This window comes from Podarcis gaigeae (assembly GCF_964106915.1).
Source record: "Podarcis gaigeae genome assembly, chromosome: 9".
NCBI classification, from domain to species: domain Eukaryota; kingdom Metazoa; phylum Chordata; class Lepidosauria; order Squamata; family Lacertidae; genus Podarcis; species Podarcis gaigeae.
Genome location: NC_139685.1, coordinates 48,867,158 through 48,888,745, shown reverse-complemented (window position 1 = coordinate 48,888,745; position 21,588 = coordinate 48,867,158). Strand labels below are relative to the sequence as shown.

The 21,588-nt window shown below is 39.5% G+C and overlaps 1 protein-coding gene across 5 annotated transcripts in view; it reads right to left on the bottom strand.

The window, feature by feature from the left end:
- Window positions 1-86: 86 nt before the first annotated feature.
- The window catches only part of SCLT1 (sodium channel and clathrin linker 1), a 46,316-nt gene continuing 24,814 nt past the window's right edge, over window positions 87-21,588 (bottom strand). For all 5 annotated transcript variants that reach the window (XM_083755698.1, XM_083755697.1, XM_083755699.1 and 2 more), the window contains 10 exons: window positions 19,057-19,234; window positions 18,092-18,190; window positions 17,321-17,392; window positions 14,443-14,517; window positions 12,680-12,825; window positions 10,002-10,194; window positions 8,567-8,763; window positions 2,226-2,304; window positions 1,430-1,525; window positions 87-489 (listed from right to left, as the gene is read on the bottom strand). In XM_083755698.1, coding sequence (XP_083611824.1) covers window positions 427-489; window positions 1,430-1,525; window positions 2,226-2,304; window positions 8,567-8,763; window positions 10,002-10,194; window positions 12,680-12,825; window positions 14,443-14,517; window positions 17,321-17,392; window positions 18,092-18,190; window positions 19,057-19,234 — 1,198 coding nt within the window. In that variant the 3' untranslated portion in view covers window positions 87-426. The remainder of the gene's footprint in view (window positions 490-1,429; window positions 1,526-2,225; window positions 2,305-8,566; window positions 8,764-10,001; window positions 10,195-12,679; window positions 12,826-14,442; window positions 14,518-17,320; window positions 17,393-18,091; window positions 18,191-19,056; window positions 19,235-21,588) is intronic.

The window sequence follows — 21,588 nt, the reverse complement described above, 5'->3', positions numbered from 1 at the left end:
GAATAAATAAAGTAAAAAAATAAATACAATAGCAATTTTAAAAAGGCCAATTTGTTTTCAAATTCAACACCTTACATGGGAAAAAATAGTTTTAAAATGTTGTTTATTAACACAACATTAGGTACTGTCAGTTGTAAAAAACCTTAAAATTCAGCAATTGTGTATTTAAAACTTTGTGGCAAAGTTTTCTACAATAAAACAAAACATGTTATATAAGGGAATCCACCTTTCCATCTAGCTTTAATTCACTTCAATATGTATTTGCAGTTACCCGCTTAATGTTTATTGTGAAGAAGCCACAGTGATTCTCTTCTCGGGTAACAGTGATGCACATTTTTATAGAAGTCACTCTATGCATGATATGTCCTAATGCTGCTCTTCAGCAGCCTCAACTTACATGTTGCATGGAAGAACAATATATTACTTTCAAGTATTTTCCAAGTCTATCAAGGAGGCAGCCTTTTTCCTCTGCATTGTAATTGCACTGAGCTGTAATTAAAACAAAACAAAACAATAATTTGTTTCTTCAGTAGGAATCTTAACTAATTGGATTATGATGCAAGTTGAAGTACAGATAAAGTGAGGGAATTATTTTATTCTGCTTCTACAATATACTTAAGGTGCATATATATATATTCAAATGATTCCTAAGTTTTTTTCTGAATAGTTTATCGAGTGAAAGCCACCTTCATTATGAATACATAGAGGAATTGCATAGTTGCCAATTTTAAGAGTTGCATACCACACTTCATAGATCTTGGGATAAAAATCACCGCATAAAAATAAAAGATAAAAGCACAAAATGCATAATACAAATAAGAACAAACCAATAACTTCCCATTCTGTCGCTACGTACATTTGAACTTTCTTACACGCAGATGTTTTGACTTTCATCCCAACAGAGAAAACTGAAACATTAATTTGGTTAAGACTCTGATTCAGCTCTTCATTAAATGATCCAATTTGAAGGCTGCCCAGTTCAAAGTGTTGGTGCTGACCTCTAAAACCCTAAGCTGCCTCGGCCCATTATACCTGAAGGAGTGTCTCCACCCCCATCGTTCAGCCCAGACACTGAGGTCCAGTTCCAAGGGCCCTCGGGTGGTTCCCTCACTGTGAGAAGTAAAGTTACAGGGAACCAGGCAAAGAGCCTTCTTGGTAGTGGTGCCCGCCCTGTGGAACATCCACCCATCAGATGTCAAGGAGATAAACAACTATCTTTCTTTTAGAAGACATCTGAAGGCAGCCCTGTTCAGGGAAGTTTTTAATGGTTGATATTTTATTGTGTTTTAAATATTTTGTTGAGAACTGCCCAGAGTGGCTGGGGCAAACCAGTCAGATGGGCGACATATAAATAATAAAATTATTATGATTAAAGATTTTTTGTTATGCAGCTGTAATAAGGGTGCGGATCTGATTTATTTCTAGATACCTGTTGAGATGCTGTGGTTGCCCTCTCTTCTGCCTGGCTTAGTCGCCTTTGAAGTCTGTTGACTTTCTCTTGATGTTCCATCATTAATTTTTCATTCTGTATAAATGAAATAGCTCATTACAAATTTAAGTTTCTGTTATCAGATCATACATATTTCAGGAAACAAGGTTTAAGGAAGAGAAACTTGGTGAATGGCAAAGCCAGGAACCGACTAGCAAAGGCAAACAAGGCAGGTTGCTCCTATGCATTGTGTCTAACCTTGACAGGGATTTCCAGTCTTCGGAATCTCATGACGCAACTCTTATATAAAAAACACAATTTTAAGGAAGTTACAAGTACAAATTTCAACAGGGAAGGGGTGGTGCTGGACTCCTGAGATGCTTCAATCAGTTGGCCGTCAAAGGAAAGCAAGGACAGATGATAGGCTGTCCAGGGAGGCAGAACTATGAGGATCAGTACTTAGGAGGGCTAATTGTAACAGAATTTTTTAGTTGTTAGAAAAATTGAACCAGCCATTGCAGAAAAAAATGACAAGCTAAAGATCACAGAAAGGTACCATTACCTAGTAAAAAAAATTAACAGCGCAAAATTAGCTATGAATGAAGCTGTATGTTTTAATAATAGTAAAATAAATGTTTCTAGCATTTTCCCCAGTGTGTATGATCACAAATATGACAGAGTTTTCCAGCTGAAAACTACTCTAAGCAAACAAATGATGTGTACCCACGAGAGTTCAAGTTAGATAAGATGTACATCTAGTTAAAGCACAGCGTTTGGATGAGGCTCATTCTCTTACCTCAATAACCTTTTCATTTGTTCTTTCCAGCTGACAAAGTACCTCCTGGGTGTAAATTTTTTGGCGGCTCAGCTCACTTCTATGAAACAAGATCAAAGAAACTCATTAATGAAAATCAACATATATGTTGACCTAACTCATTTCCAGAGGTATATGGGACAATAATATATTCTTCACTCTTTCAAATTCCTTCTTTCCAATGAAGTAGGAAAAGGATAGTACTTTAAGATACCAATAATGGCCATCTTTAGTATTGTGGACAGCACTGTGATAGGACAGATTCACAACGAAGAGCAAAACAACAACAATTCTGAAACCTTACTTTTAACAAAAATCTAAAATGTCATTCATTCACAAAAATAAAAACTTTTCATTAAGGACAGGGGACTTTTGGATTTCCAGGTAGCTCTAATCATCCCTGACGACTGGCCATGCTGGCTGGGCTAATGGGTATTGGAATCCTACAGCTGGAATGCCACATCCCTGCTTAATGTGATAAAATAAGCAATATAATCCTATGGACGGTGTCCATCAAGTATTAACCTAGATACCACTTATGTCATGGTCTCCCTACAGGGACACATGGGATCCTGGGCAAAGCTGTACCTTCCAGAGCTAAAAAATGGGAGCAAACAGTCCACTAAACTCAAGGAAGATGTCTGTTGACTGTGAAAGGTTCCAAAGAGTGCACATGCCTTCCCACTCAGTTTTCTTATCAAAGTAGCAATTCAGTTTTTGTTGTACAGCTAGTTTGGAGGCATTTAATTTCATAACTAGTTATGGTTGGTTGTCTTATTCTTCAAGAAGATGCACAGTGCGTACAGGAAATCTTTACCTCTGGCCCTGGCATCTTGTACCAAATGCCGAAAGTCCTGAGCAAATGCCGAAAGTCCTGTCTACTACCTCAAATTTATTAAAGAAGCTTGTAGAAATAGAACACCCTATCTCTGTGAACAGGCTTGCAAGCTTGAGAATGAGGCACCCCAAGCCCTTCTCCTGCAATGGATCTTGTCCCAAACACTGGTTTGTCTGACCCATGGTTTCAACTGCCCTACAAACCGGAGGATGTACAGCTTTTGATGAATAATGCATGTTTCACACCCATGGAATACTGAAAGGAACAATGTGTTATAGGAGTGCAGGAAAAATCTACGCAGGCACACCTCGTGTTATTTTCTATTTGTTTCCAAGATCCACAAATGGGGGAATCCTAGAAACCACACTGTCTTGGGCTCTAGGACTCTCACAGCATTGTTGTCTGTATTGGCAAAACCTGTTGGTGTTTCACAACTTTCTGACTAGTTGCAGGACCTTAGCCAGACCTAGCAGAGTAAACGCAGAGTTCACGAAAGCAATTGGCAACTTGGCTGCGGACAGGATGGACGAAGCAGGAACCAGGAACTTGTAGTTAGGTGTTTATTATATACAGTAGACTATTTACAGGAACAGAATACGGATCTTTTGCTAGCTCTCTCACAACTCTCAACTTCCACACTGACACACTGAACCACTGAACTAACACTTTCCAGTTAGTAGGCCATTAATCGTTACTCCCTTGAGAGAGCTTGACCAATCATGGAGCTGTCTCCATGCCTCTCTATCACCAGGCAGACTTACTCCTCTACATTGCCTTGGCTATCTGCCAAACCTTAATTGACTCTGTGTGAGTAGCTGCACGTACAGTGGTTAAGTATTTAATTCGTTCCGGAGGTCCATTCTTAACCTGAAGCACCACTTTAGCTAATGGGGCCTCCTGCTGCTGCCGCACCGCCACAGCACGATTTCTGTTCTCAACCTGAAGCAAAGTTCTTAACCCGAGGTAATATTTATTTATTTATTTATTTATTTATTTATTTATTTATGAGAACTCTTTCCTCTCAGGCTCTTAGGGCCCAACTAGGTGATCACATTACATAGCAGGCAGCTGCATACCCTGGCTTTTCTTAAATCTCACCGTGAAGGCTGTGCATTATAGCTCTCCAATCTCCCACCAAGATCAGAATGGAGATCACTGCCACCTCTTTGCAGTGCCAGGAACCTAAGGGAAAGACCCCCCCATTGGTACCATTTCCTAAGTCTCCAAGCCATTCTTATCTCTGTGGGGAAGTGGAGAGGGGAGCCTCAGGTTCTCACATGTTGTCTTTACAATGAGAATCAGCTCCCCCAACCCCAAGTAGTTAGTTTGTGTAATCTGAAGGACTATGAGGAAACTATAGTGGCTCCAAAACTGGGGCACCCTGTACACATACAAGCTTCTGCAACAAACAGCAGTCATGTTACCAAAAGCTTGTTCATCTTCACACCTACGCTTTATCTTCTTTGCCAATTAACAGTTGACAGTTCACCACACACAACCGGACTGAAACAATCCTTTTCACTAAATGCTGTTTTGCACTAAACACTATTTTGCATTAGTATTTCCCCAGTAAATGGACACCTATCATTTGCATTGATTGTTTAGTTTCCTAACCCCACTCTGCAACAACATCCCCACCTTGTAACCATCTGTATATATGTCAAATAACACTTCATGCATCTAACAATTGAACTCTTGCACAGAAAACCCTATGCCATGATACATTTGTTAGACGTGAGTGGCGCTGTGGTCTAAACCACTGAGCCTAGGGTTTGCCGATCGGAAGGTCGGTGGTTCGAATCTCCATGTTGGGGTGAGCTCCCGTTGTTCAGTCTCAGCTCCTGCCCACCTAGCAGTTCGAAAGCACGTCAAGTGCAAGTAGATAAATAGGTACCACTCTGGGAAGGTAAATGGCATTTCTGTGCGCTGCTCTGGTTCGCCAGAAGCGGCTTTTTCATGCTGGCCACATGACCCGGAAGCTGTCTGTGGACAAACGCCGGCTCTCTTGGCCTATAGAGTGAGATGAGTGTGCAACCCCAGAGTCGTTAGGGGTACCTTTATCCTTAACATGGCTACCCTTTCACGTTTGGTAATTCTAAAATACCAAGATAGTGAGAAGCAGTCGTCCCGTTCCCCCCACCAGAAAGGTGACATAGTATAAAACTATCAGAGCGATAATCAGTCCCAATTGTTCCTACATATTCCAGAAAATTTGCCTCATTAAAATAGGTAAATGAAGTTTGCAGAAAATTGCTCAAGTGTCTACCACAAAGGCTTATGTGTGGAAAACAAAGGTGAGCTGTTTAGTAGTAGAGCAGAAAAGATAATAAATCTGCCAGCTGTGGGAAGTGTTTAATGCAAAATTCTCATGTGACACATACAGCACATTCCAGATGTTTTTCTGTTGACTTATGCCGTAATATGCTTCAGTTATTCTTAGTAATTATATATTTTGTAGACTGCCAGTACCTGCAGCTGTTTCTCATCCTGTTAACATTTTTAATCAATATCTTAAAATAAACAGTTATGGCTGCCAAGTATTACAGAATTCCAGCCAAAAATAACGTGGTAGAAATGAAGGGGTGGGGGACTCAAAGGTCCCTAAATATGATGTAATTTATTTAATAGACTAGATGGTATGTCAAAAGAACACTGCTCTAGCTAATACCTAATAATGAACAACTATACTATCCCAGAAGGATCAGTCTTGGAAATCATGAGAAAGCTGTACAACCAAAAGCTTAAAGATACAAAGATACAACCATGATTCAGAAAGAACGCCTATGAAACTCAAAACTGATTTATTCAAAATAGTGTTAATTTAAGGGGATCCAAACAGCTGCACAGGAAGCTTTTGTCTGCCCCCTCTCCCATGCTGCATCATTCACTGCCTGAAATACTACTCTGAGAAGTTGGAGAATCCTGCAGGGAAACATCTGATGTGGTACAATGAGCTCCTGTCAGAGGAAGAAACTGCAGGCACTCCAGTGTGCACAAGGTGACTGGCATCCTGGCCTTAACCTGTTAGTCTGTGCCTAGCCTAAAACACCTAAGTCTCAGTGGATTCAATAGGAATTACATTTCCCCAGCTGAAGGAATGTTTATAACTAAAGTGTAAGATTAACAGCTATTCTTCCTTGATTTTGAGAGAGGAAGGATAGTATAGAAATGCTGGTGATAATGTTATTATGATTAATAATAGGTTGGCTCATACCACCACAACCCCAAACTCCTCTGTGATTTCACAGTTTGTAACTGCAGTAATGAGCAAAATGGACTGTAGGATTACAGGTCATTATGATAGAAATAATGCCACTGAAGATACGGGGGAATCTTTGAAGAGCAACACAAACAATTTAAGTGACCCATTTTCATTTTTCCTGATTTTTATAGCCTGCTTTTCAGCCAATTAACTTCCAGAGTGGCTCTCAACATGATAGGGCTCCTTAGTAAGGTGAAAGGATTTTAATAAATGAAATGCACTGAGGTCACTTTTCAACATTAGGAGCATGCACAATTAGCATACGCTGAATCTGCATTATCGAGATCTGAGTATCTTAAGACACTTCAAGGAACTCCCTTGGAGACTTGTTAAAACTGAACCTGGAAATTCTAAAAGACCTTCCCTTAATGCCTGCGGCCACATGACTCTATGTACTTTAATGGGTATTTTATGTAGGATTTATCTGTTTGTTTCAAGTATCTCAAACTTTGGGAATGGGTGTTGTAAATTGGCATGTGTGTGAACACACACACACACACTATCTCTCAGTCCTATCCTGAACAAGAATAGGATTGCTACTCAATCTTTTAAACCTATGTAACCTTAAGTGATTATGTAAGTATAACTGCCATGATAGTATAAGGGAGTCCAAGAAACAGGTGGAGTTCAGGGTGTGGTGGAGGGAAAAAATGATGAAGTTGCTATCTTAGTTAGAATTTTATCCTCCACTGGGAACTATGAAAGCAAATATCTACCCCATAGGAGCCCACAGAAACCCCAAATGATCTCAAATAGGCACCACAGGATCACAGTGCAGATGGGGCTACTTACTGGCCAAACTACCCCCCACTCCATGCACCTGTGAAAACAATGCCAAATGCAGTAACCAAATAGTATATAACATATAGTCACTATTGCTACTGCTTGGCAAACACTTATGACTTTATATTACCTTAAAAGTTTAGAGCTTTATATTACCTTAAAAGTTTAGAGCTTTATATTACCTTAAAAGTTTAGAGCTTTATATTACCTTAAAAGTTTAGAGCTAATGAAGGTGTGACAGAGGCAGGGCCAGAGTGGTATGCAGCTCTGGCAGTGCCAGATTTAGGGTAGTGTGGAAGGTTCCCCTGCACAAAATTGAGCCGGGGGGGCCCACAAAATTAAGAAGATCCATTTGGGGGCACCACCTTTTGGCCTTTCACTTTGCCATATTACAAAAGATAACCAAATCCATCCTGTAAGAGGACAGGTGCAGAACTCTCCTTGCATCTGCTGCTTACCTCCCCATGAGTTGTGGTATGGGAATTCAGTTGAGAAAAATAACTGCCTAGGGAGGATAGAAGGCGCAGGTGCATCTTTTCTTGTTAAATCAGACTATGCTACAATTTCCAGGTCCTGACTGCAAATGGGACTTCTTAGTTTGAAGCGCTAACTACAAAGAACATTCAATAAGCTTCTTCTAAGCCACCTTTGAATCTCACCAGCACTGTTTCAGAAAGAAGCCAATTAAAGTTATTATGAACAGCTTACTGATTTTTGTGTGCACACCACCATGTCACACCCCCCCCCTTTTGAGTTGAAGATTTAGAAATACCTGTTTACAATGATTAGAGCTCCATGTTGCAACAGAATCTGGGGTTTTAACAGCTAAACACTTATTCAGATCCAGCAAATATTGACTTGGTTGCTATTGCCTGAACTCAGTGACCACGTTGGGTGCTAATACCCATCTCCTGCAGCTTGACTGCATGAGGCACTTACATTGCTCTTCCACTGCTCTACCACCTCCTTGAGCAGCACTGTTGATTTTTGGAATCACTTCAAAAGTTAATGAGAACATGCCATGTTCTAGCCACTGTTGAGAAGAGGCAATAAGGCAGGGTTTCTTTCCTTCCAGAAGCAGGGCAGGGTTGAACAATAGCCTCACTTTCCAAGAATAGGATAGATTTTATAGTTTATCCTGCTGCATCTTAAGCTGATTCAGAGGACCAGGCTCCATTAATAAACCTTTCTGAACTGCAGTGGGGAAAGAGTTTTCCCCGCAGCAATGCTTATCTATTGGAAGCTTTACATCTACCTTCTCAAAGATTTGCTCTGTTGGCAGCTATTATTTGTGGACAATCACAAAACAGAGGAATGTTAATTAAAATCTAAACAAGAACAGTATCACATCTACATTTCCTGTCTGAATTATGGTCCCAGCAAATCCATTCCCAGCTGCCTGCATTTGTTAAAAATGCCAAACAAAATTGTATTACTTACTTTAAACTATTTATTCTGGTTTCTGTAGCTTCCGTTAGTTTCTTTGTTTCCTCCTTCCACCTGTTTGTTGCTTTCTGTTGAGCTATCAAGAGACGTCTCAGCTCAGCAGTAGACTTTCGATGCACATCTTCCATCTCTTTCAAACGAACTTCAGACCCATGCTCTTTTATTATATGCTCATTCTCCATTATGCTTATCTATAGTAAAAAAAAAAGTAAAATAAGTTTAAAGCCTCACATTAGTTCACGGTAGCTTTTGTCTTTTGACTAAAGGACTGAAGTTTGTTTGGTTGTGTGCACATACTGACAATCAGGCTATATCTATCTGCAAAAGATTACTGGACTTTTAATTGTGGATATAAGATGAAAGAATTCATTTCAGAATGAATAACTAATTTGATTGAAAAGAGAATGCAGATTGTCACGCTTGGATCACCCATGATGAGTAATAATTGTTTCTAGGTGTGCAGATCTTTCATCCTTTACTCATTTCATCACTGAATGCTTGAATCCCTGCAGTAAAAATTCTGTATGAAGCCCTGATTTATCTTTTAGGTATCAGAGCAAAAACTTGAGGCTGTCCCCAAGTCTCAATCCAACAACAGCTAATTAGTTCAGCCAACTATTACGCGAACTCCACGTGTAAAGTGCAGAAGTGAGCGACTGAAGGGCGATAACCAACTATGGAAGGAAGAAGACAAGTTTATGTGTAACTTCACTGCAAAGAAGAGAAAACTGAAGAGAATGGAACGGAAAAGAAAGTTAAGGAATTAGAGGCAGATGATAAGAAACAAAAAACAGGAATCTTCTCTTACAAGCACAGCATATAAGAGAAGTAGGAAGAAAATGAAAGGGATAAGCAATAGTGGATCTGAATCATATCAAAATTGAGGTTGGTAGAGTTGCATGTACAAAATGCTCCTTATCCCTTTTCTTTAAAGTGATGTCAATAGGCTTTAGGCCAAAAATCCCCTTGCATTACATTGTGTTGTGCATTTTCTAGACATTTAGGCTGTATATCTCTCATTATAAAAGAAGACTAACATGTTAGTCTGTTTGCATTATGTATTATTTTTAAAAAAGTTTTTGCTGTCTGGAAGAAAAGAACCAAGTGGCTCATAGTTACCCAGTCCTCCTAACTACTGCCTCCAGACACTGGAACATTAATGGAAAAGTCAGTTGTGTCCATATCTTACATAGCTGGGTTGACATGTGGATAAGAAACATTATTATAATTGCAAAAGGTAATTTTAGTATATTTTGAAAAACACCAAAGGAGACGAATGGAATACAAAGTTAAGGAATATTAAACTATGGTGATAGAGCTGTTGTGAGAAATTTGACACCCTGTCTGTTTCCTTGTACACAGATTTCTCCCTTCATTGAATCTTCGAAGATGTGACGTCAAAAAGAAAACACCATATAAACGCAAATACCTTTAATTTTGCAGCTTGTTGTGCCTCCACAGCCAGCTTTCTCAATTCTTCCATTTCTTTTTGAAACTGCTCGTTCTCTTGCTGGAGTTTTAGGCGCTCTTCACTGACAGAGCCACAGTTCTTTCTTTCGGATTCCAGAATACTTTGCAACTTGTAAATCATTTCCTGACCACTATTTCTCTGTTCCTCATAGCTTGAAATCGAGGAAGGGAGGAGAAATGCACAAACAATACTTGGTAATCCATTATTGAATGGAAAGGTAGGATACAAATATGTTAAACGAATGCACAGAAATTAATATATTAATTAAGGTGAATGCATAATACATACAATGTTCAGTAGTGTAGAATTTGGATGATCAAAAGGCTTGGCAACTAAAGAGTGAAGTATTCCCCACTAAGTTTTATTATTATTTTTTGTATGGAGCCTCTCTGCTTAGAAGGACTTCCCTGTATATTTCAGTTATTATATGGGAAGCTGTGGACATGCCTTGAAACATTATCAGGGTTTTGAATGAGAGCAAATATGAAATACAGCTAGACAATCTTGGAACAGATTACATGAATAATTTTTTTCCACCAAATAAGCTTACAGCTGAGATCATTCTTGTTGACCTTTCAAGGTTTCATAAGGTGGCAACAACAATGAGTGTCTCTTCCATTGCAGCCCTCTTCTTCTGGAAATCACCTGCCCCAATATTGGTTCAAATATTGCTTTAAAACTGCAGTCTTAGAGACACCTTCCTGGGAATAACTCCCACTGAGTACAGTATGACTTACTTCTGTGTAAACATTCAGAGGGTTGCACTGGACATTATTTAGCTTCATAACATTTCAGAAGACTATGGGAGGGTATTGAACTTCATGGTGTACTATTTTAAATATGAGCCTTTTCATCTTCACTGTGATGTGTTTTTTGAATGTTATTACAGTGATAGTATTTTTTGAATGGATGTACTGTACTATAATATAGGGAGGATAATTTGATTAAACTTGATATTAGTTGAAGAAACTCAAACTGTGTAGGCAAATAAAATTATTCCTGCAGTTTTGCAGCTACAGCAAAAGTTATCCTAGTTAGCTTCAAGCCTAGCCTAAGGGATATGAATATATTACCCCGAAAAAAGCCTTTACCGAGTTACAAAAAAGAAGGACCTTCTGTTTTCTATAGTCACAGTGCTGCAGGGCCTCCCTCACAGAGCGTAAGTTATAGTGAAACCCCTGTAACAATGTGACTCTTTTCTATTCAGTTGTAATGGGGGGAAATGCTTTGCAATTCCTTCCTTCTTAGCTGATCTGAAGCATGATGCTGTCAGCAGCAATAACATTCTAAGAGAAATGTACTCTTCTAATAAGCATTCAGCACTTGTACACACACCATGGCAGGTTCTGTGTGGTCAGAAAGAGGTTGGCTTCAACAGCATCCATGACAGCAATATATGTATTTCCTTAAATTTGTGTCTTGGAGAAAGTTTATCTAAGGCCTTTGTTTCTGAGAGATTATATAGGGCTGGTTCTACCTGCTGTATGAAGCCGTACAACATGACTGGCTTCAAACTTTTGAGTATTTCCTTTCGTTGCTTTCATTTACCAACACCACTTTTATATTGCATACTCATTATCATTTTCAGAAAAAGTCAAAATTAGAATCCTTACTTGTTCAAAAAGCACACACTATAATGATAGGCAGTGATCTGAACTCTTGTATTGCTTCATAGCTGACTTTAATGCCTCCATTAACTTTACTAACAATAAGTACGCACTTGTGTAACTGTTATACAGTCACTCATAAATTACGTGTTTCATGTTTCTAAGCAACTGGGCCTAGATAGTAAAATCTGCCTGTTTTTATTTTAAAAATTGGAAAGCGACTGAGTGCCCACAGATTATGAGACCCTGGGCTGCAGTCTGTATGTAAATCTGGCACTGATGAGAAGGAAGAACCCAATGTGAGCATCATGTTTCTTAGGGTGGCCATACGTCCGGGAAAACCCAGACCTGTCTTTTGGGGGGGGGCAACATGCCCACCTGTGCGGATTTTTACATTTTAAAGGAAATATCTGGGTTTTGGGGCTTAGATTGCTCTGTATGCTCCAGTCACTGCCAGCCCAAGCTGGTGAAAGAGATGCATGAGAGCTGTGGTGGCGGTCCTGTGTGCTTATTGCCACAGCTCAGGCTGTCCTCTTTTTTGCTCTTCAAGATATGGCAACCCTATCTAAGTTTCTGCTCTTCCTCCTTCCCCTCCAGTACGACAGAGATTAGTTGCACTTTCCATAAAACCTGACTTGTTATGCATGATACAGAAATCATAGTTTAAAATGAACTCTAGTTCAGTTTCATAACCCATGGTTTGCAGCTGTTTTGTTTAGAAACTGGCCAAACCTTTCTTGAAACCATAATTTCTGGTTTGCACATGATAAGCCAGGTTTCATGGAAAGTGAAATTGTGCCAAAATCCTCTTCCTGGCTGCCTGAGAGTGGGTAGAGCATGCAACCCCAAGATTCCCAGCAGCTCATTCATGCTTGTGCATGTGATGTTAAACCAGGGTTTACCATAACATGAAAACATGGACAATGGATATAAAAACAAATGACAAAAGTTTCAATTCAAGGGACTTTCCAGTGAAGTATTACTGAATGAACGTCAGTACTTGTTTATAAGTAAATAGTGATTACCTACCTCATTTCAAGTTGCTTAATTTTGTTTTGTGCTGTTTGTAGACTTCGTTGCAAATCATCTTTGGCTAGTTCAGCAATGAGACACCTTTGGTAAAGCTCTTCTAGTTTTCTAGAATCACCTTCATTTCCTCTACCTTCACGGTACACCTGATTGAAGTGTTTAAAAAAGAAAATTCAGGTAGATCCTTCTAACAACAACCACGCCACTGGTGTTACACAATCAACCACTTTATAGTTCATAGTTTAAATTTCAAGATAATGGAATTTCATTTCTACGATGACTATCCTTTTCCAATGGAAATCATCCCAGTACCTATTCTGTTATCTTTCTGGCTTTAGACAAGAGGATTACAGTGGTACCTCGGGTTACATATGCTTCAAGTTACAGACGCTTCAGGTTACAGACTCCGCTAACCCAGAAATAGTACCTCAGGTTAAGAACTTTGCTTCAGGATGAGAACAGAAATCCAGCACCCCACTCTATATCTGAGATATAGGAATAATATAACATACTAAAGCAACAACACTTAAGTGGAACAATTCTTATTGAACTCAATGGGGCTTACTTCAGATACATAGGGTAAGGATTGTGCTCTGGGCTGTTGTAAGGATTCTATGATAATAGACCAGTTCAGACATCATAAAACATGGTTTATCATGATGGGATTGAGCCACATTAAGCGTCTATGCATTCCACCCTTCCCTTTCCTCCTCCACTTTGAGAAGGAGGTAAGTTTTCACTTCCATTATCGACTAACCACACTTCTAAAGTGGACTCTAATCTGTAATGAATCTTAAATATTGTTTCTGAAAACAAATCAGCTTCTTAAGCCATGATTTCATGTTGTTTAGATTAACAGATCACAGTTATGATTCATCACAGTTTGTAGTATATGGACGAAATGAAACTATTCCTTATAAACAACAGGTGTGTATGCTTCTGATATCCCCATAGAAATGCCAGAAGAACAGAAACGAAGAAGCAAGAGCCCAAAGCTTGCTATGGCTTGATGCTGTCATTTTAAACCATAGTTCATCGTGACTGAATCTCAACACTTATTTCCATGGATCTAACTCACTTCCCCAATACAGAACGGTGCCCTGAACATTTCTGCAGTTCAAATGAAATCCACCATAAGCATGAAAGTAACTGGGGGCAGGGATAATGCTTGATACTAAGACACATGTTCTGTATTCTCTCCAGAATGCATTCTTGTACTTTAACCCCCTCCTACTACCAATTATCTTCCCTAATTCTGTTACGCATTCCAGGCACACAATAAATTCCATGATGCAACCTTGATCAAATTTGCTCTGCATTCTTCGAGATACACATTCTATATTGTGCAGCCTCATAACATCAAGCCACATGAAACAATCCAAATTCTGGAGAAAATCTGTTTCCAATCTCTGGACTGGCACAACTTACATCTCCTCCCAATTTCTCAGGGATATCTGGAGAATCCTTTTCTGACAGACAATGGCCTATACATTAACTTATTATCTCCAGAGACAGCTGACCTATATCTTTATAAGCTAACCAAAGAACTATGCTATGGGTCAGCCAATGTAGATGCAGCAGACATTCCTACCTCAACAATAACTTCATATTTACCTCAAAAAGGTTCCAATGTTTTGTCCTCTGTCTATTGTATCCCACATGCAAATATTAGAATTTTCAATAATTATAATCTTAGGTATTGGCATACAGATAATCATAGTACATACTACTACATGAAAACTACTATGGTAACAGTTTTTCACCTTCTCTAGCTCTTCTTCCACAGTTTGCCTTTCTCTAGCACTCCGCTCAATTTGGATCTGCTTCTCTTCACATTCCTACCAAAGAAGCAAAAGGCAAGCATTAGGGAGAAAAAGGAGCAAACCATATACACGTGTAACTCTACTTGGCAAACAATGCCAGGGTTGAGTCATCTAGCACCTGGTATGTGGAGTAAGCACAAACATCACTCATTTTAAGCTTTCTTTAAGTCTTCTCTGTCTTGCATTTTCTCTACCTATAAAACAAGTCACATATATATACTAGTTGTTTAATTTTAATCAGGTTGTTGTGTTGGGACAATAGTTTTTGAAATATTTATAGCACTTGTAGCAAATTAACATACAAGTAGCTTGTCATATAATTATGATTTTGTTTTCTCTAACATACACTCAGAAAGTCATGACTGGAACTCACAATGTATCATTGCTTCCAAAAGAGGAAGGAAGAGTTCAGAACCACAATCACAGTGTAGTATTTTGACATCCTCATTGATTTCCCTTTTTAAAATATAGGTATGCCATATAACATACTTGAATATAACCCCTTGCAGAGAAGAATGACAGGTGCACAAGACTGCTTTCACAAATTATGAAAAGTTTATTTTTTGCATTTCTTATATTTGTAGTTTGAAAGAGTAAGCTACATTGTCTATTGTATATATGCAACTTTAAAATGCTTCCTTCATTTCCATTGCTCTTCATCTGAAACTTTGACCATTAATAACCACCACTCCTTCTATAGCCAAACTTCTGAGAGGTAAGTGCAGTTGCCTATGCAGTGAAAATGATGTCATCTCATCCCTACACAACTGTGAGGTATCAACAGAGTTGGGCAAACTTGAAATGACAAAAAAATAGTTAGAAAAAAAGTCCTAAGGGGGAGAGGAACCTCAAACCAGCCCAAATGAAGAATGGGCAGACTCAGTGGCCATTTAATGCTGGTTAAAAGGTGGAAAGGAAAATCCTAAAACCTAGGTGGGAGAATGAAATCAGGAAATGTGGAGGAGGGCGTAGCTGACTAACACTGAACAAAAGCATTCTACACGACATTTTGTTAGCGGATGCTGAAAACAGTACAGCAAAGGTGTCTGTATAATATCAACGGGGACGCGGGTGGCGCTGTGGGTAAAACCTCAGTGCCTAGGGCTTGCCGATCGCATGGTCGGCGGTTCGAATCCCCGCGGCGGGGTGAGCTCCCGTCTTTCGGTCCCAGCTCCTGCCCACCTAGCGGTTCGAAAGCACCCTTAAGTGCAAGTAGATAAATAGGTACCGCTTTATAGTGGAAAGGTAAACGGCGTTTCCGTGTGCTGCTCTGGTGCTGGCTCGCCAGAGCAGCTTCGTCACACTGGCCACGTGACCCGGAAGTGTCTCCGAACAGCGCTGGCCCCCGGCCTCTTAAATGAGATGGGCGCACAACCCTAGAGTCGGTCACGACTGGCCCGTATGGGCAGAGGTACCTTTACCTTTACCTAAAAGGTGGAAAGGAAAACCCTAAAACCTAGGTGGGAGAATGAAATCAGTAAATGTGGAGGAGGGCATAGCTGACTGACTAACACTGAACAAAAGCATTCTACATGACATTTTGTTAGCGGATGCTGAAAACAGTACAGCAAAGGTGTTTGTATAATATCAATGGGCAGGGAGTTCCAAAGTGTAGGTGTTGCCATGTCAAAGGATTAATTCCTTGCAAGTGTGGAAAGAATGTTATATGGCACTGTAAAAGTGCCAGTTCCACAGACTGAAGCAGTCTAGTGAACATGTACCTCTATGATATTCTGGAACACTTTAAAATATGTGAGAATTGCTGTTGTAAGTTTTTATTATAATGGTTTCATCTTTTCCTGCTGGCTTTATTTTTTTATGGTTGTTGGTAGTCTTTTTTTGGTTACTAGAAGCAATCTAGAGAATACTTTATTATCAGGTGTCATACTAATGTATTAATAAGTAGGTAAGAAAATAAGCAAAATAAAATACAATGCTAGAACAAAAAAATTGAAAGGGATGGGGGGATATTCCACCAAAAATTGCAAAGTTGAAGGGAGGATGGGGGCAAAGGGAGAATTAAGCATTTTCCCTCACTCCTTTATCTCTTTTTATACCTTAAATGACTCTTTCTGTCGTGTTCCCCTGTTGAACCCCTAATCCCTGTTTACCTCAGAATCCCCAGTCAGGGAGACACCTATATTTTAACATGACCTTGCATACAAGTACAGATATAGTTTCCCTGCCCCCACCACAAACAACACTCCTTTTATCTTTTTCATCTTTTGCTGAACCTCCTCAAAAGCACAAGTAGAAGCTCTGATGAGCAGAGAGAACCTTCATTTTACCTTTTTCCTCAAAAATCTTTACTACCATGTGAATAAAGAGAGCTTGCATGAAAACTTGGTAACAAAATAAAATGTTCACATATGTAGTACTTTGATAAGAATACACCAAAATCCTCAAATATTGTTGAGACTTTAAGACTTGTTCTAGCATTTTGAAAAAGATAAAAGTTCTGCACCATTTAGTCAGATTCAGAAACAAAAGCATAAATGGTGACCAACTATTACTATTGCTGAATTTTTTTAATGAAGACTGATGTTTCATTTTAATAATAATTTGACAGCAATCCAGTCAAAAACAAAAGCACTTTTAAGCTTAATTTATTTCAGTGGGATCTGAGCTGCTTTCCCATCACTATTGATGAAATCCATGGGATATATGCTATGCACAACTGTGGCTGAATTTTGCTTTTAGAATTTTCCTTCTCCCAATGTATGTGACACAGCAGAAAGATTGAATTCATGATACAATTTACGTTTACCCCCAAAAAGTTTAAAGACAAAGAACAATTCCAGTACAACCTAAGACATACCTTCTGGAGTGCATCAATTTCTTCTGCTAATCGGGATATCTGAATATTGCACCTTTTCTTTTCATTTTCTACCTTTAAATATATATATATGTATTGTTTAGTATGCAATGGTTAGTTTTTCCAGTCATACAATGCACCATTAGAATAAACAAGAAGAATTAAATTTAATTAAATTGCTGCTTGCTCATCTTGTCAACTGATTCCTAGCCTGATTACAATAACATAAATATAAATAAACAAGCTAGAACAATACAGTTAATCAAACACCCAGAGAAGATAAAATATATCACAATTAACATGCAAGATAGGCCCTGAACAGCTTAGGTCCATTCTATTTGAGAGCAAATCTCCTTTTGCAAACTCCCACCTATTTACTGCCAAATCAAGGCTGGTCCTCTGCACTTGCCCCTATGACGTGTAACAACATTCCCCTAGAGATTACTGCAGGCAGCCACCTGGAGTATTGGTGTTCCACTGTTTGGTTAGAACACACCAATTTGTGGGGGTATGTCTGAGCACTGATTTTGAGTACTGGGTTTGTTTGAAATTATGGACATCTTAGTATTTGTGTATTTTAGCATTTTATTGTCTGTCTTCTGTTGTTTGTTGCTATGCTATGTATTTTTAAAAAATGCTGTGATCCTCAGATGACGGATGGTATATAAATTAAATTAAATTAATAAATTCTTCCCATAAATTGCTTTGCAGTTTTATATGGAAGACTTTCTATAAATGTTTTCTCCAATAAATAAAGTTTTAAGCACAACTCACTTCCTTTCTAGTACTTGAAGCAGCATCTTGAAGCAGATGAGAAAATGCTTCCTTCATATTTTCAATCTCCTCTTCTTTTTGTTTTGCACATATCATTGCCTAAATGGGAAATGAAATGAATAGTCCTTAAAAAACTAAGTGTATTTCCTGTTGAGGACAACCAGGTAACAATTCAAAAAATTAAACAGTTACAAGACTGTGGTGTTCTAGTGAACAGAAAATTAATGAACTCTAAAATGCACTTTTCCAATGAGTTTTAGTATATTTCATATTTCTACTTGTGCATCACTCCTAAGTTAACTGTATACTATGGATTTTTTACACCATGAGCTAACTTTTGGATTTCTAATATAGTGACAACACAAAGAGAGAGTTCCACATACACTTAGATTGTAAGAAAAAATGAATTTGGCATACCTGAATTTTCAGGCTACCGTATTTTTCGCCCTATAGGACGCACCTAGATTGGGGGGGGGGGTAAAGGAAAAAAAATTATATTTCCCAGCCCCCAGAACGGGTCCCAGAGAGATGCCGAAGCTGCGCACAGCTTTGGCTTCGCTCTGGGAGCTTGCGGGGCTGGGGGCGGGGGAAGCCCGAGCTTCCCCCGTCCCCAGCCCCCAGAACGGGAGCCAGAGCGATGCCGAAGCACTTCTGAAATGCGTACTGTGTCTGATGGAAGTCACTTTTCCTGAAAGTGCATGATGAAGACTGTAAAAAATGATAATATTACAAAAGACACAATTTGCATTATAATGCTTAAAGTATGTGACTACTGGTCAGAAATATTTACATTATTCAGACATAATTGAACGTGTGAGGTGGCTTTAAGAAGGTCCCTTTTTGAACAGGTGGCTGTTCAAAATTGTAGCCTCTCACTCATGTTCTGATTTATTCCAGCTATTTCAGAAAAAGAACCTGAGTGAATATTCAGATATGGAGAATTGGTCCCTTGGTGCTTTGTTTACCTGACTCTTTTGCAGATTAGCTTCTTCTAAGAGTTGGATGTTCTTACAAGCCTCTTCCATAGCATCATTCTTCTCCCTTTCTATAACAGTGCACTTCACAGTCAGCTCTTGGATTTGTTTTTCTAGGTTTGTTTTTTCTGTTCTTAGCTCTTTTAAATCTTCGGCAGCTACACAAAGCCTGCATATCAGAACAAGGACCACTTAACTGATTGAAGCTAAATCTAGGATTGAAACTACATTCAATTGTCAGCTCTTGTAATCTAGAGAGGACAAGGTTATATGAATTTTCATTTGCCACATTTCACTATCTCGAAGTGATTCTGAAGGTTAGTTTTCAGAAGTTCAGCAATTTTTCCTGGCAAAGTGACAAGCTCTTTCAAATTCAGATCTCATGACTGATATGTACATCTATGCAACCTTAACTATTGCTATAACAGCATGTGGAACTGCCCTTGATAATTCTTTCAAAAGATCGACAAGTCGAAGAAAGATGTCTGTAGACAAACACTGGCTTCCTTGGCCTGATAGCAAGGTGAGCATCGCACCCCACAGTCGCTTTTGACTGGACTTAACCATCCAGGGGTCCTTTAACTTTAGTGGCCACAGAATTCTGACTGACTTGGGAGATGGGGCAGGGACTCCAGAAACTAAGGATGGGAGAGAGAATAGAACAGAGTATCCTGGAAATGGGAGTACTCCAAATTACAACATTTTGATGCACATCCCAGTTGTGGTTTTGAATTCTGGTTTGCTCACTGATGACATACAATCATTTGTTAATTTGAACTCATTTAAAATAATCCTCCAAACTATGGCCTAGAGGCTCTTTTCTGGTGGTTTGGATGGTTACCTGAATTACGACTTAGCACCAAGCTTCCTGTGATGTCTTATATATAATGTCCCACCAGAGATGTAGAAACAGCTTTTAATTCACCAATAAGCATACTACTCAATTCTAAATGGAGGATAAAGGTAAAGGTAAGGGGACCCCTGACCATTAGGTCCAGTCGTGACCAACTCTGGGGTTGCGGCGCTCATCTCGCTTTATTGGCTGAGGGAGCCGGCGTACAGCTTCCGAGTCATGTGGCCAGCATGACTAAACCGCTTCTGGCGAACCAGAGCAGCACACGGAAATGCTGTTTACCTTCCCACCGGAGCAGTACCTATTTATCTATTTACACTTTGACGTGCTTTCGAACTGCTAGGTTGGAAGGAGCAGGGACCGAACAACGGGAGCTCACCCTGTCGCGGGGATTTGAACTGCCGACCTTCTGATCGGCAAGTCCTAGGCTCTGTGGTTTAACCCACAGTGCCACCCATGTCCATTAAATGGAGGATATTCCAAGCCTAATGCCCAGTGCCTGGTATAAATTAGTCCCATTCCTGAAGACCCAAGCCTGTACATGGAGATGCACTTATTAAAAGCATTCTGCTTTTATTGACAGCAATTCCCAGCACATAAACCCTTTTCACACATTCAAATGGAAAAAGCAATTTGTCAATTTGTATGATGGAGCCAGTTAAGAGATGGCAACAACAACAAATGAAGGACAAAACTCTAAGAAACTATTAAGAATGACCTCCCAAGATCTGTATGATGTTGCTCTAGGATTAAAGCAACCATTACCATTCTATTGATTTAAATTCAACTCATTTCCACGCAAGTGTGCCTAGAAACACATCCACAACACCAGCTTAACACTCCCCTACAGTGACAAGGATCAGATTAAAAATTAAAATTTAGCATGTGGATTGCTTTGTGGATACAATCAGTGCATGCAAAAAGACAATACCTGGTATAAAATCCTGCATCTAGCAACCAGGGGTGCATGCATAATGAACTTTCTAGATTGGATTGGGATTTAACATTGATTGCCTCTTTCAGTATGGACTGGAGCAATGCCATCTTCTCCTTTAGCAACTGGTGGTGAGTTTCTGTCAAATTCAATAGAACCAGCAATGTGGTTGGCAGGTATGCATGAATTTGTGGACTGGATCTATAGTTTTTGCAATATAGCTTAAACCTTTCCAATACCTCTCTTTAACGCATCAAGTACAGTGGTGCCTCGCAAGACGAAATTAATTCGTTCCGCAAGTTTTTTCGTCTTGCGAGTTTTTCGTCTTGCGAAGCACGGTTTCCCATAGGAATGCATTGAAAATCAATCAATGCGTTCCTATGGAAACCGCCTTCAGACCAGGTCCGGGGACAGTCTGTCCCCCGACCTCTTCTGAAGACTGGGGGGGGGCAAGGGCTTTTTTCCCCACCGCCAGCCTTCCTGGACCTCTTCTGAAGGCCGGAGGGGGGCGAAAGGCTTTGCTCCCCACCGCCAGCATTTAAAAGAGGTCCCCGGAGATTTCCCTATGGGCTTTCTTCTTGCGAAGCAAGCCCATAGGGAAATTTGTCTTGCGGAACGACTCAAAAACGGAAAACTCTTTCGTCTTGCGAGTTTTTCGTTTTGCGAGGCGTTCGTCTTGCGGGGCACCACTGTAGAAACAGAGATTAACTTCAGAGGCAATGTTCAAACATACACT